Source organism: Gavia stellata, chromosome 6 (assembly GCF_030936135.1).
Source record: "Gavia stellata isolate bGavSte3 chromosome 6, bGavSte3.hap2, whole genome shotgun sequence".
NCBI lineage: Eukaryota > Metazoa > Chordata > Aves > Gaviiformes > Gaviidae > Gavia > Gavia stellata.
Window position 1 is genome coordinate 23,162,477 of NC_082599.1, and position 16,259 is coordinate 23,178,735.

Sequence of the window (16,259 nt, forward strand, 5' to 3'; positions counted from 1 at the left end):
TTCTCCTTGTGCAGAAATAACAAGGCTCCATACAGTAAATTGCTCAAAGTCTTAAGCTGCCTTTGTTTCTATGAAAATTACGTCGCTGTGGTGCTAAGCTAGTGCAGTGTGCCACACCCTGGAGCTTTAGTTTGTTTTTTTCTTTGGCTGACAGACCTGCAGGTTCTTAATCTTGCACTCTCGTTCTTCTAATAGGAAATGTGTTGCTTGGAAATGGATTATTTTTATTTGTGTTAATTCTTGCTTTAACAATTAACGGTGATCTCACTTTGCAATGCATTCTGTTACTCAGATGATGATTATATTGTCTGGTTTTTGCTTCATTTTGTTTTCTGGTAACATATTTGTTGCAATGCCATCAGAATTTCCTTTTCAAAAAACGACCTATTCAGGAAGAGCTGCTCAGATACCTGTAATCACTGCCTTAGTGTTTAGATCAGTCAAAACAAACCCCTATCAGGTTTCCCACTTCTAAGAGGAAAGGGATACTTGTGTGTGTCAGAATAGCTCTTCGAGGATGTCCTAGAGGCTCCGGCAATGGGTAGGGCACTCGCAGCTATGCTGTTCTGATCCAAGGCGCAACCTCCTTTACTGAGTTCTGCAAGTACAGCCCAGGGCTGTTGCTGCTGGTCCCTGTAGAAAGGCTTTCGGACTGCAAAAAATTTATTTCAAGACTCAAATTGGGACAATTATTGATATAATTACTCATAATTATATAATGAATTAATGACATCTGATAATAGAATTATTTACAGTGAGAACTGTCAGTATTCATGGGGTGGATTTTCCCCTCATATGCAACTGAAAGGTTGTCTTTGAAGACTCCATCATCTCTGGATCGAGACTATGTGTTGTGCCTAAATAATGTATGTAAGCAGCTTTTTTCCAGAGCAGATTAGGCTGGGGATTTTCCTTTATAATGATTTTCCTGATGAAAAAACGTGCCTTTTCACAGAAATAAAGTTCTCCAAGAGAAAAAAAAACAGTTTCCTGCCAGGAAAACTGAACAGGTGGAGTCCCACTACCTGTCTGGAAGGCTCCTGTCAGTCTCACCTTGCAAGAAGGAATAAGCTTGACAAGGCGCTCAGCTAGAAAAATGTCCCTGCTTTGAGTATACCCAGATGGAACACGTTCAAAGTTTCTTTCCTCTCATTTGTTTGAGAATTTTATTTCTTTCCATGCAGCAGAAACTCCATTTTCTCATCAGTTCTGTCCTTGAGCCCTTGCTCCAGTTCAGGCAGTAAGTTTCCCTGGGACACAGGTCATGCTGCTTTGCTTTGCTCCTCCAAAGAGAGGTGAACAGCTGTGGCTTCCAGAGCATCATTACTGGAGTCAGCGATATATTTCCAGGCTGAAGAGTCAGAAAAGCCAAAATGTTATACTGGTGACCATGGTGTCTCCTCTGGGAGAGCTACCCAAGACAGCCTAGGCTAGTCCTGCTGTCCCAGGCCCACTCCAATGTACAGCAGATGGTTTTCAGCTGCCACTTTGCTGCAGGGCAGTCCCACAGCTTGATTCATCCCTTAGAGAGCTAGTACCTCCCCTTTTTAATTTTTTGTCAGCCTATATGCTTGCTCCTAGGCAGCCTGATAAGCTGGTAGCAGTTATTGAGCACATGCCTAATGATTCATCTCAATGTACTGCATCCTCGCCTGGGCCCAGTGCCGGGGTGCAGGCTGATGAAGTGGAGCACTCCAGATGCTACTGGGCAATTGCTTTTGTTAAAGAGAGGGGGCTAAGGATCTCAACATGTGTTGCAGCTGTTTGCATGTTTTGCCTCTGTGATTGTCTGCCAAAATCATTATGAAGCCCTTGGATTTTCTGATGGAGGCTAAAAGGTCTGAACAAATAAATAAATTACAAACCAAATACCTATACAGAAAGGGAGCAAGTGCTTTCTTCCCACTGAGTAGCTGGGAGGGAGCCCAATCCCCAGCTCCTAGAGTAAGTGTGGTACCAGAGTGGCTAATAAACTGCCCCAGAATTCAGTTGTCTTGCACAGACCAAGGGACTCCCTTGCCTCATATAGCCTGGGGAAGAACCTTCCCTCGATCTGCAGCAGTTTAGGACAGCACAGCTGACAAAGCAGGCCCTTAAACAAGAAACACTCAAGAGATCAGAAGAGAAATTGTGGCTCGTGAGGTCTGGGTTCAGCTTCAGTTTCACTTGCCCCTATTTATGTGAGAGCAAAATGTGGTTTGAGAAGTTCAAAATGCCCTGTGAAAACACACAGCTGTTCCCTTCATTTAGAAGTGAAAGACAGCTCGAAAACCCCTGCTGTAATTCTAGCAGTCGCGCTCTGCCTCTCTCAATGAGTTACAGCTGGCCAGGCACTCGAATTTCCTGCAAAACTCTGCTCTGAACCCAGACCCACAGGGCAGCGCGGCATGAAGGGATTGCCATAGTAACTATTCTTTGTGTCTCGAAAAAGTGACGGGCTGTTTTCAGGGGAAATTACATAGAAATGTGACATTCACTGTCTTAGATAAAAATAACACTCCCTTGATGAATCAAAGTTGCAGGAGACTCACAAAGGTTGGGTTTTTTGTTCAGATTTGAAAGTTTCTGGGTATGATTTAGTCCATAGTTCTTTAGAATGGTTTTTCATTTGTAATCACTAAAGCTAACAGCTGATTGCTGCATATGTATCTTAACATAGATTTTACTTCTATTCAGAGCATAGATTCATGATGTCCACATTGATTCATTCTTCCCCATTCATATTTTTTTGGTATAAGATTTCCATGGCTTGAAGCCACAGAAATATGAGTAGCATATACCACAAAGCTGTTGAAGGAAGTACTGCTATTAAAAAATCTAATTGGATCTGACTTCATTTCGTTTTGCTGAACTTAAGCCATAAAAAAATATGTAAAGCTCTCAGCCGGGCTTGGTCATAACTGTAATGCTGAGCATGGGACTGCTCATCTGTCTGTCGGGCAGTCCTTCAAGCTTTACATTTGGAAAGAATACAGATGGATGTTCAACTTCTTAACATGTAATCTTTAAAACAATTTCATATCTATTATCAAACACATCTGATCAAGGCTTTGCAAGAACTACCAGCAATGGGTCTGCAATTAGAAACTTTCAAGCTTCTCTGATTTCACCTAGAGAAATCTTACCAAACGGAGTGATAGTTCTCAAGTTCCAATACACATCTCATGCTCTGAGCCTTTCATTGCATTAGGGGATTGAAAACCAAAAGATTCAGGGTCCCAGCCATAAAATAAGCCCTGGAATATTACCATAGAATTATTCCTGCAATTTTTCCCTAACTTCTGGCTGAACTGCATCCAATTTATTTTTTATTAAAAAAAGACATTCAGACTAGACTGTCTGCCTGAGGATTTGAAACCATTTGAGTAGATTTCTTGGCCCCAACTATGTCTTAAATCAACAACAAGATTTCTGAAGGTTCTGCAAGACCAACATCTTGAACAGAAAAGCTGAGGGTTTAATTACTCATTCCCGTATGTGAGTCTGCTAGAAAACGTGTGCAAAAATTAGTAGCTAGCATGGTTAATATTTACTGTAATATCGTACTTCCATACTATGGGTGTTGAGTGTAGGAGAATTCTTAGTGGAATCAGAAATATGTGGAAAAGAGATTTGAATGGAGAGCAAAGATAAATAAACCTTGGCTGTTTTTCTAGAGATCATAGATTTGATTCTTTGCATGGAGAGAACTTTATAGTTATGGCTGCAGAACAGAGAAAAGATTTTGCTGAAGTTCTGAAAGGAAGCATGCCAAAAATTCACAATGAGAATGTTCAGACATGGTTTCTGTGCCAGTAATTTGCTGGGTTGTGTTAGGAAGATGTGGTCTGTGAGACAGAAGATCAGATGAACTGTGGCAAAGTGATAAAAAAGCACAAGGGTTGCTGTTTTTCTAAACTTTAAGAATCATAGTAACAAAAGTGGAAATAATAAAGCAACTCCTAACTTGACAAAAACTGGCAATCTGGTATCATAAGTCAAAGGCAATTTAGCTAAAATGTCTCATTTTTACTAGTTTTGCAAAAATTATGCACCTCACCCCTGAAAAATGACACTGAGCATTGGGATATTTAGTGAGGAACATAGATGTATATTTAGTGTGATTTACTGGTTTTGAAAAAAGTTGCAAAACTAGGGTTTGAAAGACCCTTTAAACCTGTTTGGAGACAACTAATGTAAGAAGGCTTAAAAGCTCTAAGCATCCACTATGACCCCATCAAAACACATATTAAGTGTTTTCATTTAAATGTGAATATATCACCAACTTCAGATTTCAAGATTTAAATACAGGAATATTTCCTTAGCATTTTATTTGTTTGTTTGTGGGGGGATTTTTTTTGAGTGGTGAAGTTTTAAGAGTGGGATGGAATATTTCTCATCTGTGTTTGGGGAACAGAAAGATTTTCAGGCTGGCGACATCTGCCAACACACTGACTTGTCAAAATACCATCACGTAGAAGATGACTAGGAGATCAAACATAAAGTGTTCCTAACTACAGAAGTTCAGAAAGCATGACTCAGTCCACTTCTCCTCTAAAGCAGGACACTAGCGTAAGATCATGAAACAATAAATAAACACATGTGATGTTTGCCTTGTGGTTTTTGAGGATTTACTTTGCTTTTGGTTTTCAGTTTGTCCTCACTACTCTGGGAGGCCCTGGTGATGCTGACTGCTTGGTTTTCTCCATCACAAGTTCAGTCAGTCCTGAAATCACCTGAGTGCAGTCTTAAAGAAATGGAGATGTAAACAGAATTGTCACCAAGGGGTTTGGAGGCACTGAGCATGTTAGATGCACAGTCAAATCAGATCTGTGACATCCCCTTTTTCTTCCTATGTCAGTTCATTGCCATTTGCCCTTTATCTTCTTCCCCAGCAACGCCCAATACACACCAAAACAGAAACAGCAGAACCTTCCTACTGTACACAGTGTGCAGTCAGGTTTAAAGACATATTGCAGTTATATTTGCTCATCTTTTCATCCAAATCTTTCCATGCTTCCCAGAGCTCATATTGCTGTGCAAAGGTGGCCAGTGCAAGAAGTCTCACTGCTTTTTCTTTGACATCCTGTACAAAACATTAAGAATTGGAGAGCTGCTTTTTACTCACTGGGATATTTTTTGTTTCATTTCAGCTCTATGACGGGCCTGATGTACAATCCAGACTGATAGGCACTTTTTGTGGGCAGTCTCTTCCACTGGCAGGGAGCACTACAGGGACCAGCCTTCATGTGGTGTTTTATTCTGATGGACTGAACGCTAGAAGTGGGTTCCAGATGCTGTGGCACGTTAATGGTAAGTTAACCAGGTTTCCTCTGGGAAGGTATGCTTCCTTCTTCCTTGTATGTGTAATGGAGTCCCAGCTTATGCCATCCTATGTCAGTTAAATAAAAATAACCCATTACAGCTCTAAAAACATTGCATTTCCTCATAATTCCCCAAATACTTTCCCAGTGGATGTTTCTGCACATGCACACCTTCGAAGATCATGTGATCAGAGACTGAGGGCTGTTAGTGAAATATGCTTTCATTTGCAGGAATAAGCACAGGGATAAGGGGCATGTGCAGAATTTCTGTACTGAACAGAAGATATGTGCTATTACAGGGGAACCGTGAGTGACTTGGGCTTTCTAATGGGAAACACTCAGCCCTCAGTTTGCCCCATTCCTATAGACTTGTGTTTTCTGTGTAGGCTTCTCTCTAGTTTTATTTAATGGTGCTTGTTTTCTCGGGTAGTGCATTCACTTCCAGATGTCCCCCACCTCCTTTCTCTGCATGAAATAATATTGGCCAGGATGTGCTTTGGGTGATTTTTCTCTTGTTCTTGCATGTCTCGAAGACTGTCACAGGCCTCATTAAATAGGCAAGCATGCATGCCAATTATAAACAAATCAGTTAATGACCGTACAATTGCAAACTATGTTTGCAGTTTCTGCATAAGTGAGACTACAAATGCAACTTTTTCACTCTGCTTATTTAACAGCAATATGGGACTGTAACAAGATTAAATCATGTGCCATTGAACATCCCATCAAAGAGGATCCAACCTTGAAAATAATTAAATTGCCACAGTTGCCCTGTCTGTCTGATCAGTTCACACCATTCAGCTTTGACAGCATTGTAAAGCAGCTGAAATTGGCTGCAGAGGCCCCACTGTGGGTTGCTGAGGTGTATGGTATGCTATACATTGTTTGAATAGGAGCTCCTCTGCGCTGCCACAGACTGCTAGCATTTGTGGGCTCCCAAGGGCTCTCATCGACTAGACAGTGGTGTTGTGCATTCAGCAGAGGTCAAGGAGCGTTTCTGGGCAAAGGAGGGATGTATGCAGGAGGAGTGAGATGTGTGGCAGGAGCCAGCAGGCGAAGTGCTGCAGCACAAAGGTATTTTCTTGTGCTTCGAGGTGATGTCATTCTGGGACTGCACAAAAGAAGAAAAAGTGGAGGCTTTTATGCACAGCCAGATGACATCAGCTCCATAGAGTAGCCGTGGTGCTGGGTTAACTTGCTTTTCTAAACCTCTCAAAGCTTTCCAGAAACTGCCTGCGTGGTAAGCACTCTTGCACTTTCCCTACATGTCCCCCCGCAAGCATTTCCTGGACACTCCAGCCCTCTCCCACCCCCCCGCACTCCGTTTTTGCACTGACACATTCACTTCTGTGTCAGCCGGCACTGCCCCTCTGTTAGTTCCTGGACACTAAACTGCAGCCTAGCGCTGCACAGGGCCCAGACTGCTAATACGGGGCTGTGTCTGAGCGGCAGAGCAGGATCTGTGGGTTCAGATAGGGCTGGCTCCTAGGGAATGTCATTGCTGGCTTCGGACGTCACAGCTGTGACTCCTGACAGCCTGTAATATGAGTGCAAGTTCCTCCAGAGCTCACTACAGTCATCTTTTTGTTCATTGCAAGCACTTCTTTTTTTTCTTGATTGGTGTCATGCACAAATATGGGTATTCCTCTTACCCTTGATGGCTACGTTGTCTGGGCATATGCCGCTGCCCTAGACTGGATAAAATTAGATATGTTCCTGTGGTTGGGGTGATATATTTGCTTCTCCCTTCTGAATATCTTTCAAATGCACAAAAAAAGCTCAGTGGAGAAAGTCCCTTAGTCTAGGGGACCTCATCAGAAGATCCAGCTTTGAGTTGGGTGTTTCAGAGTGAAGCATTCAGGTCCCCTCTTCCTTGAGGACAAATCCCTAAGAGAAGCTAAACCTGGATCTGGTAACATCTCACCTGACAAGAAAATAGCAAGGCTATATATATTGCTGAGAGAAGAGCTTTTACTTCTGCTCAAGTGACAAATGTGTGCTCTAGAGTTCAAGCTGCTGTGAACTATTTCTCAGGCTGTCCATGTGCTCCTTAACTGGAAGTTGTGAAGCATCTATAAGATATATATCAAGGACATTCACATGCTTTGGTGATAAAAGAGAGCAGCACTTATATTTGCCACCACGTGCTTGATACAGTTCATTTCAGACACTCTTTCCAGCAGCTTTGCTTGCGATTATGAGGTGATCACAAAAAGCCAAAAGCTTGCCTCATTGATAACTGGTGTGAAGAGCTCCTGCTGCCACACACAACACAAATTTGAAGTGTTTTGATTTGAAACATTTGCATCTGATCTTCCCAGCTGCTGAGCCACTGCTTTTCAGTTGCTGAGTTGTTGATCTGGTTTGCTTCATGAGGGAAACCCAGTCTTTAGGCTTTCCCAAAGGCAGAATTAGTAACTGATCTTAGGAGAATGCTGTTATTTATGCTTAAAAGCATCCTATATAATTTCAACTTGGATGGAAAGCTGTAGTGCAAAGAATTCAATTTAAAAGTGGTTTTTGTTCTGAAAGAACACTGTTTATCTAAGGGGCTTTCATTGATGAGGCTGGATTTGGCTAAATCACTAGAATTGATTTGGCTAAATCATTAATGTTTTCTTCTGCAGCCAAGGCCTCAAGAGACTTATTCACCAGAGGAAAACTTGAATTTGCAAAGTGCTCATTCCACTTCTGCTGTTTATTAGAAAGCTTAATACAGGCAGATATATTTTGGGGCATATTTAGGCCCTTTGAGAAACACCAAACTCTTGGAAACAGTCTGGATGTTGCAAAGATGGCATGCCAATTGAATTGCTTTCCTAAAAAAAAAATAATCAGAAGGCCAAAAGGCCAAAGGTCTCTCAGTGCAAAATTAGACCAGTGACAACTGTCACTATCTGAGAAGACACATATTTTCTAGACCCATCACTTACCTTATTAAGCAGTGTGCACGTAGGAGCTGACTGCTTTATATATACATCTGCATTTCGTTGGAAGCTTACTTATTAAACTGTTTGATTGTCAGTAGAGATTATAAATTCAGCTGGTTTTTCTCAGTGTAGTCAAAATTTGCTCCCGGTATTCTGTTTTCTGTGACACATTAATTCCCCCTTTAAAAAAGAAGCAAAGCACACTATTGAGAAAATCATTATGTCACCCCAAAGTATTGCATTGCTCTTTTCCTTCACCATCATCATCTTTCTGTTGGATTTCCCCAAGAAATGATTGATGGACAGGGTGCGGAAAAAGCCACTTGATCCATAAGAAGAGAAGTTTTCTTTACTCTGGGTCTGTATTTTCAGATGATGAAAAACTACTAAAAGGCATACAATAACTAAAGACTGGGGTTTTCAGTATAGGTGTCAGGCAAAATGTGAAATAGTTTGTTAGTTCTTCAGGGAAGCATAACAGAAACAGGGATTAGATTAGGATGCAGAAGCCATTCACTGCAGACATTTGCCAGGCATCCGTTAGGATTGCTGGAGAGAATATTGCGTTGCAGGTCAATGCGGGAGCTGAGGCCCAGATTTCCTAAGCCTGAATCATAACTCTGTTGTTGATTTCTTGTGCAGCCTTTGACAAATTGCCATTTGTTCAGTTTTCAAAAATGACAATTCCTTTTCAGTGTCTTTCTGTCACATTAAGTCTAAGGATGCACAGGGTCTGATCTTTTGAAGTCCTGAGCATTTGTTTTGAGTTGTGGGTGTTCACAGTTCAGACCTGGCTTTTTGTATTGCAGTCTGGCTATTAAAAACATAGATCTGTTCTCTATGAGAACTAAGGATGAATTAATTTCTGTTTCTTCAGCAAGCTGGACCTCCCCCCACCCCCCAAAGTAATATATAAGAATAAGGGCCAAAATTTTCTTAAAATGCTTGTTGCTGAACAGTTCAATCAATGTCTGAGAGCTAGAAAATGGCTTTTCTTTAACATTGAACACTGGCAGCTGATATGGGAACTGTGGCCATTCAGTATCTTGGAGGATTCAGCTCCTATTTAAATTTGCCTTTAGGTCTCTGAGTCCCAGTAGTCTATTTATTATCTATCATCTTACTGATTTCAGACTGGAACGTGTTGAAGAAAATACCAGAATTTAGGAGACTGATAAAACAATAATAATCAAAGCTGCAGAAGTGATTAGCAAATCAGAAAAAAGAAAAAAGCACAGTTTCACACTTCAATTTTTACTCTCTTGCATAAACCCTCATCACAAAAATTATCCCACGTGCTCTGTAGGGTAATACTCTCTGAACTAAGCCTACTGAAGAGAGCAAAAGATTTCACAATCAAATCCAAGTTATACTTCATGCAAGTATTAGTGTAGTACAGACAAATGTTCATATTACATGCTCCTTGCAGCTAAAGTCAGTTAATATTTACTGAAATATTTCACCATGAGCACAACAAATGGAGCAACTCTGAAACCTTTCATTTCCTTAACTCTGATTTTACAAGAACAGTGCCAGTTCACTTTATACTTTATGGAAGGTATTTTTCTAGCATGTGGCTAAAACATACCCATGAATAAATCTGAAAACCTTGCAAATAATAGCAGTTTCCACAGATTACTACTTCTCTATTCAGCTATAATTATTTATGAGAATAGGGATTCTTGTTTGGTTAATGAACACCATCTGCTAACCAGACAAGCAGTAATATGGAAAGACATCTATAAATCATCCCTTGCACAATCTTCAATGACTACTTACATTTCAGCCAGAGGAAAGCAAAGACACCAAATATAGGTTTCCTGAGCTTTCTATTTGTTGTCTGTTTTCCTAGCAACTAACAGCAGGTTAGATAGTTGTTTTAAGCATTTTTCAAGGGAATTCCAGGACCTTTACAGCACTAAAAGAGTATCTCTCCTCCCTTTTTTTCTCAGTTTAACAGCAGGGCTGAAGTCTCCAAAATGACTGCAAGGAGATCAGCACAAACTGAGCATATGCTGTACACAGTTCAGCTGCAAGAAACTTTTCCACAGTGCAGCTGTCTGTATAGCTGTCCGCATACATGCATTTCTGTGGTGAGAAAAACTTTTACAGATGTTTCACTAGGAACAGAATGGTTTCAGATTATTCACTATTATTTCAGTGAGAGCTGAAGCCATGAAGCAATTTATAGGTCTGCTTTCTCATTTTTATTTACCCCTAAAGACCAAATATTTTTTACTTTGTTGCCATAAACAGCATAAATTCTATTTGTTTGAATAGAAGCAAACTCTAATGTGATGTTTGCAGACGAATGTAAACATTGGGAGAAGGTTTGTATTAATTTAATGGGGATGCCAGGGATGGAAGAATTTTAATTAGCTGAAATGATTACATCATCATTTAAACTTTTCCTATTTCAGTATCTTAATAAAGTGGGCAGGCTACTTTTGTACGGAAATTACATTCCAGGTTAAATCAAAATGTATTTCTTAGTTTGCTTAAAAAAATAGGAAGAGGATACGGTACCTACAAATGCATGCTTCAAAAAACCAGGACTGGCATTTCTCCTGAAGTTTTCCTTTTAAAGGCAAAATCCATATATATATTCATATATGTATGTAAATAAATATGCATCTGCATCTACATCTTCAGCCTGAACACCGTTCATATGAATGTAATTTGTTTTATATCTTTATGATTATTTTAAGTGTCTGCTAAGGCATATTTCAAAGCCTAGTATAAGCATCTTAAGGCAGGGAATCTGTCTTCATAGGTAACGCACAAATAATATGAAAAATACTTGCAGTTTAGTTTTCCTTGATGGCTTGTATCTGTGATCCAAACAAAGAAAGGGATAATGCTATAAGAATTTTGTGGCTCATGAAAATGGGGAAGACACTGAATAAATCAGGGATTAAATTCTAAATTCACCTTTTTAAAGTATTCAGGACAAAAAGTTTGAAAATAGTAAGGACCCATAATGTTCCAGGAACTGAAACATAAGCTGCAAAGTTGGTGAATCAAAGTTTGCTTCTCATTTTGAAACAGTACTCCTGGACAATCTTTTTTTTTGTTCTAAGGCTGGGCAAATCTTTCACATACAACATTTGTAAACATTTCAATAAGTTTTTCTATCACTATTTGAGTTTTTCTCATTTTAGTGGTCCATAGATGTAGCAAACGAATTTAAAGGCAGGAACATTTGTTCTGATCTCTTAAGTATTTCTGTAAATATTTTGTTAACATCACCTAGCATCTATATTTTCAAAAAAGCGTAACAGAACTGATTCTTACCTCATCCATATAAGAGCAGAAACATAATATATAGACTTTCTGCCAGTCGGCCAGAGAGTTCAGAGATTATATTTCTGCTGTGATACGGAGGTTTCTGCTTCCATATGCAGGTCAGTCAAAATAGTTCAGGTGCGAAGTTCACATATTTGCAAAGATCAGTGAGTCCTTTTTTCAGCTATTAGTCAGTGAATACTTGGGCACAAACTCAAGCAATTTCCGATCTGTTTGCAAACAATTGATAAATGATTGGCAACATTAGTTCAGCACATTCATTATAAGAAATGAATCAAAGATCTAAACTTTACCTCCATTTTACTGGAGCACTTAAAAAGAATCACTCCTCTTTTAACAAAAAGCCTTTTCTGGGAACTTTTGTAGTTGGAAGAAAAGAAATGACACATTAACAGCAGTTTGATGTTCTTATTCATGGGCTTCACATACCTCATCCAGAGAACATCGACTGAGCTCAGAGAAAACATAAAGCACTCTGGAGAGGGACTGAGAGCAATCTGAATGCTACCTGCAAGGGTTGCAGAGAAAGAAAGGTCTGTGCCTCAAAGCGCAGCACACAAGCTTTCCACTCATCTGAGCCATTTCGGGTTTAAATAAAAACCATGTCTTTGTGGCTATCAGGAAACTCTTAGTAGGAGAAGCTGAGTCATAACTGCCTGTTTAGTTTTAAAATGTTCCCAGCTTTCTTCAGGCTGAGATAAATAGCAATTGGCTTTGTTCTCGCCTGCTGAAACTCCCCTGCCTCCCTGTTCCCACCCCCTCCGGAGCCGAGCCATCAAGTCTGTTTGTTGAGAAATCTGTTTCCCAAGCTGGGAAGGCGAAGCAGCTTTCCCCTCCAGAAGTCTGTCCTCAGCAGCCGTGTCATTCCTGCTGCTGAGGGAAAAGAGAGAGAGAAACCCAGCCTGCAAATTCAGCTGTAAGGCTCCCCCCACGCTGCCGACACCTTTTTTTCCTCTAGTTGTATAAACCCAACAACCTGGTTGCTTTTGAGGAAAATTAGGCCATCTTCTGATGGCACTGGGGAAAAAATGGGGTGGTGGGTTACACTGAAGCTTTCTTCCTCTCTGTATCTCTGCTGAAATGTTCATGGATATCGAAGTTTCAGGGGCTTAACATTTACCCACCTCGCGGAAGTAAGTGCACTACCTTTTTCTGTTGTGTTTCTCTCTCCAGAGGGACTGAAGGCACGACTGGTTTCAAATACACTTAAAAGCTTCTTTTACTCCTTGACTGAGACATCCAGTAGCTTGACAATGTAGCTGTGTGGCTGCAGGGCAAACCACCTCAGGGTTATGGAGCATCGTGTGCAACAAGGTGGTGGAAAAAGCAGAATTAAGCCCTTGCCAATTCTCACATATGTAAAGGCTTTCTTGGGTTATAGTTAAGTATTGTTCAATTGTGGGAATTCTTGTGTTTAAAAGGTGGTTTTCCAGTGAGTACTGGATGATGGACTGAGATCTGTGTTACATTGCTGGCATGCCTGGAGACGTCTTCCTCACATCCGCATTTAGATGGCTCTTTTTTAGTTTAAAATAGCTTCTTATGGCTTTGCTCCTTTTCAGACCCGCTGCTCTTTCCTCTCATAGATTCCTCTCATAGTCCTAGAAGTCCTAGAGCCAGCTGTGGCAAAGCTAAACTCAAGTTTTCAGTGAGGAGCTGGAAGACCCCATGTTAGGAATTGTAGCAAATGCTTCTGGGGCTTAGCAGCCACCCTTCAATAACCACAAGTTTGTCACAGAGGTGTTTTGGAAAGTATTTGCATTTAATTGAAGATCTTGATCTATAGCTTCCTGAAGAGAAAGAAGTGGTAAGCAGAGCAACGGCCAAAGATACCTCATTCAAGTTGCAAATTATGCATAAACTTAGTAGAGATTAGGGGGGTTTTACACATCTGTGTGGATTAGTTGAGCTGGTTTATGTTATAAAATATCTCCTATAACTAAAAGTTCTGATACAGGTGCTGTTTATCATTTCTGACATCGCAGTATTTGCCTCTGGGAATATAGAGCTCATGGTTTGTTAGATGGTTTTATTAAGTATTTTGGGGCTTTTTTGCTATCTGACAGAACCTTCCCTCTGGAGATGAAGTCAAAGAGATTGATGGAGAATGGGCTTTACTTACAAAGCTCGAGTGACCCTGTAAAAGCTATGTAAGCAAATGATTAGCTAGTGCCTATATGAAGCACTTAGGGGCTTGTAATGTAGAGAGGAGGAAAAATGCTGCTGCAAGGCAGAACGACACACATGTAAAATCAGATCAAACACACAGTTCCCTTGCTTTCTTCATGTGACAGATACACAGCCACCCTACTGGCTTCACTAAAGGTGAGGTTTCACCATGAATGTAGCTGATCTAAATCTGCCCTGGCACTGCCCTTCCCACCCTGCTGACATCTGCACCCTGGGACTGGGTCAGGGAAAGCATCTTCCCGGGAACTCAACAAAAGGAGGCGAGTGCTGCAGTTACCACATCTCCATAAAGCAATGATAAAACTGCAGTCTCAGGTGTCCAGTTGCTTTGTGCTGTCACATCAGGGTCTGCATTTGATCCAATTTTTTGCATCTTTTTTTTTTTTTTAATCTAGCTCATAATATGCAAGAACTTAATCACCCAAGGGGCTGGGGAGTGAGGTTAGGACAATAATTTCTTATCTGAAAAGAAAATACATCACTTTCAATCATGGCATGTCTCACAATTGCACAGTCACAATTCAATAAAAAGGAACATTAAACCCACCAAATGTCAGAAAGCCAGTTTATCCACTGTGACTTGGCAGCTTGTAATCATGCTCAGTGGGCTGAGGGAAATTGCATTGTCTTTAATTTTATGATTTCTAAAGCAGTGGGAAATGGCATTTTTACAACAATAGGAAGCCCTCCCCATGATAACTTAGTTTCTGTATTAGTTGAGGTCAGTAACAGCTGAGGAAGGATCTGATTCAGCTTTCTAGAACTCATCAAAGTTAGAGGCCAATACAAAACAATGTCACTTGTTCTGCTCTGTCTCAGTTTCTTCAGCTGTCAAAGCAGATGCTGAGGTATGGTAAGAAACATGCCAAAACAGGAGGTGAAGCCCTTACTGCATGGGCAGTGACAGCAGGTCCAGCCTGCCATACCTGAGTTCCTCTTCCCTGCTAGACCTTGGTTCGTTGTGTTAGAGCAGACCCTCAAGGCCAGTAGACACATTTCTGCGTGAAATGGGTGCTAATGCCTGTCCTCATTGCAGAGCTGTTGGTGAGTTTTTGAGAGCCCCTCACTGAAGAGCTGCTTTGCTGTGTTGTCAGGTTGTGGAGGAGAACTCTCTGGCCCTTCTGGTTTGTTTCACAGCCCTGGCTACCCCAACAGATACCCGAGCGATAGGGAATGCATCTGGTACATTCACACAGCGCCTGGTAGCAACATTCAGCTCACCATTCAGGAATTCGACATTGAGTATCACCCAAACTGCAACTACGATGTTTTGGAGGTAAGAACATTGGATTTATTCCTCAAAAATACACAAGTTACATGCTTTTCTGTCTGGAGCAGATAATCCCAAGAACTGCAAGAGCAGAACAAACAATTCTACTGCAATTTCCCATTTCTGCTGTGGTTACAGTTACGTTCCACAGATATTGTCACAGAAACCACAATGATCTTACTATTTTTTGCTTTTATGCCTTTGATGTCTGTATACCTTAACCAATAATGATGCTAGGCACTGTATGCTTCCTAACAAGAGACAAAACTGCTTTGAAAAACTCAGTGTTAAAAAGTCCACCTTTTACAAAGAATTAAGTGTAGGGTGCTGTACCATGGAGATGAAATTTCCTGATGTAGATGAAGATAATGGATCACTGGGGGCATAACTATGGTGAGACCTTGTGTAGGACCTTCTAAGGACCTTCTAAGGTTTATAACCCTGAGCGCTGAAAACTATGAAGAATCTTTGTACTCAGAAAAAAGAATAAAAGAAGAGGCAGTGTCCTAGTCAGCTTAGGGTGGTGGAACAAGGAGAAAAGGGACCTCTCTAAGGGTTTACTGACCTTTAAGAGACTCATAAGACTGGATGGTCCTGTTATATACAACATCTTTGTGCTCATGTTGGGAAGCAGCCAGGTGACCAATCCCAGCTAACAGATTTGAATAGACTTCCAGTGCAGGATGAAGGGATAGGAAATAATTTCAGGAAGAAATTCTTTAGAAGTATACACTTTCTAGATCACTTGCACTAGAGACGTTTGAGATCACTAATGGAGGTACAGTTGTTGGGTCTTTTGATGTTAATATATGGGTGACATTTGAATGTTTTCGTAATGAACCCAAAAGATTGATTGAGAGATCTTGTACCACTCCACTGGGGCCTTTCTTCTCTTCTCCTGGGTAATGTGATGTGTGACCAGCACACAGCCAGACAGCTTTCTGTCCAGCACCTACACATACTCACTGCTGCCTATTCTCACCTTTGTAGCTTGATTTCTCCAGCCTATGGTCCATAGTGCACACTCATCAGCAATATTCCTGGAAGACTTAACCCACATCCCAAAGCAGGTCCTAAATATGCCATTGCCAGATAGATGATTGCTAAGCATTTGTATGAGTAGAAGAGATGTATAACTTAAGTCCAGCTTTTTGGCTCTGAAACAGACTTCCCTAGCTTAGCAAGGAAGTGGAAGTCTTGACCAAATGGACACCGTGCTTTGAGTATCCTATTGAATTTGGGACTTCTGTAGGATCTGAG

At 40.8% G+C, this 16,259-nt stretch overlaps 1 protein-coding gene across 1 annotated transcript in view; it reads left to right on the plus strand.

Moving 5' to 3' along the window:
• The window catches only part of CUBN (cubilin), a 149,338-nt gene that overhangs the window by 54,669 nt on the left and 78,410 nt on the right, over positions 1-16,259 (plus strand). The window contains exons 28-29 of the mRNA XM_059818798.1: positions 5,133-5,292; positions 14,824-15,005. Coding sequence (XP_059674781.1) covers positions 5,133-5,292; positions 14,824-15,005 — 342 coding nt within the window. The remainder of the gene's footprint in view (positions 1-5,132; positions 5,293-14,823; positions 15,006-16,259) is intronic.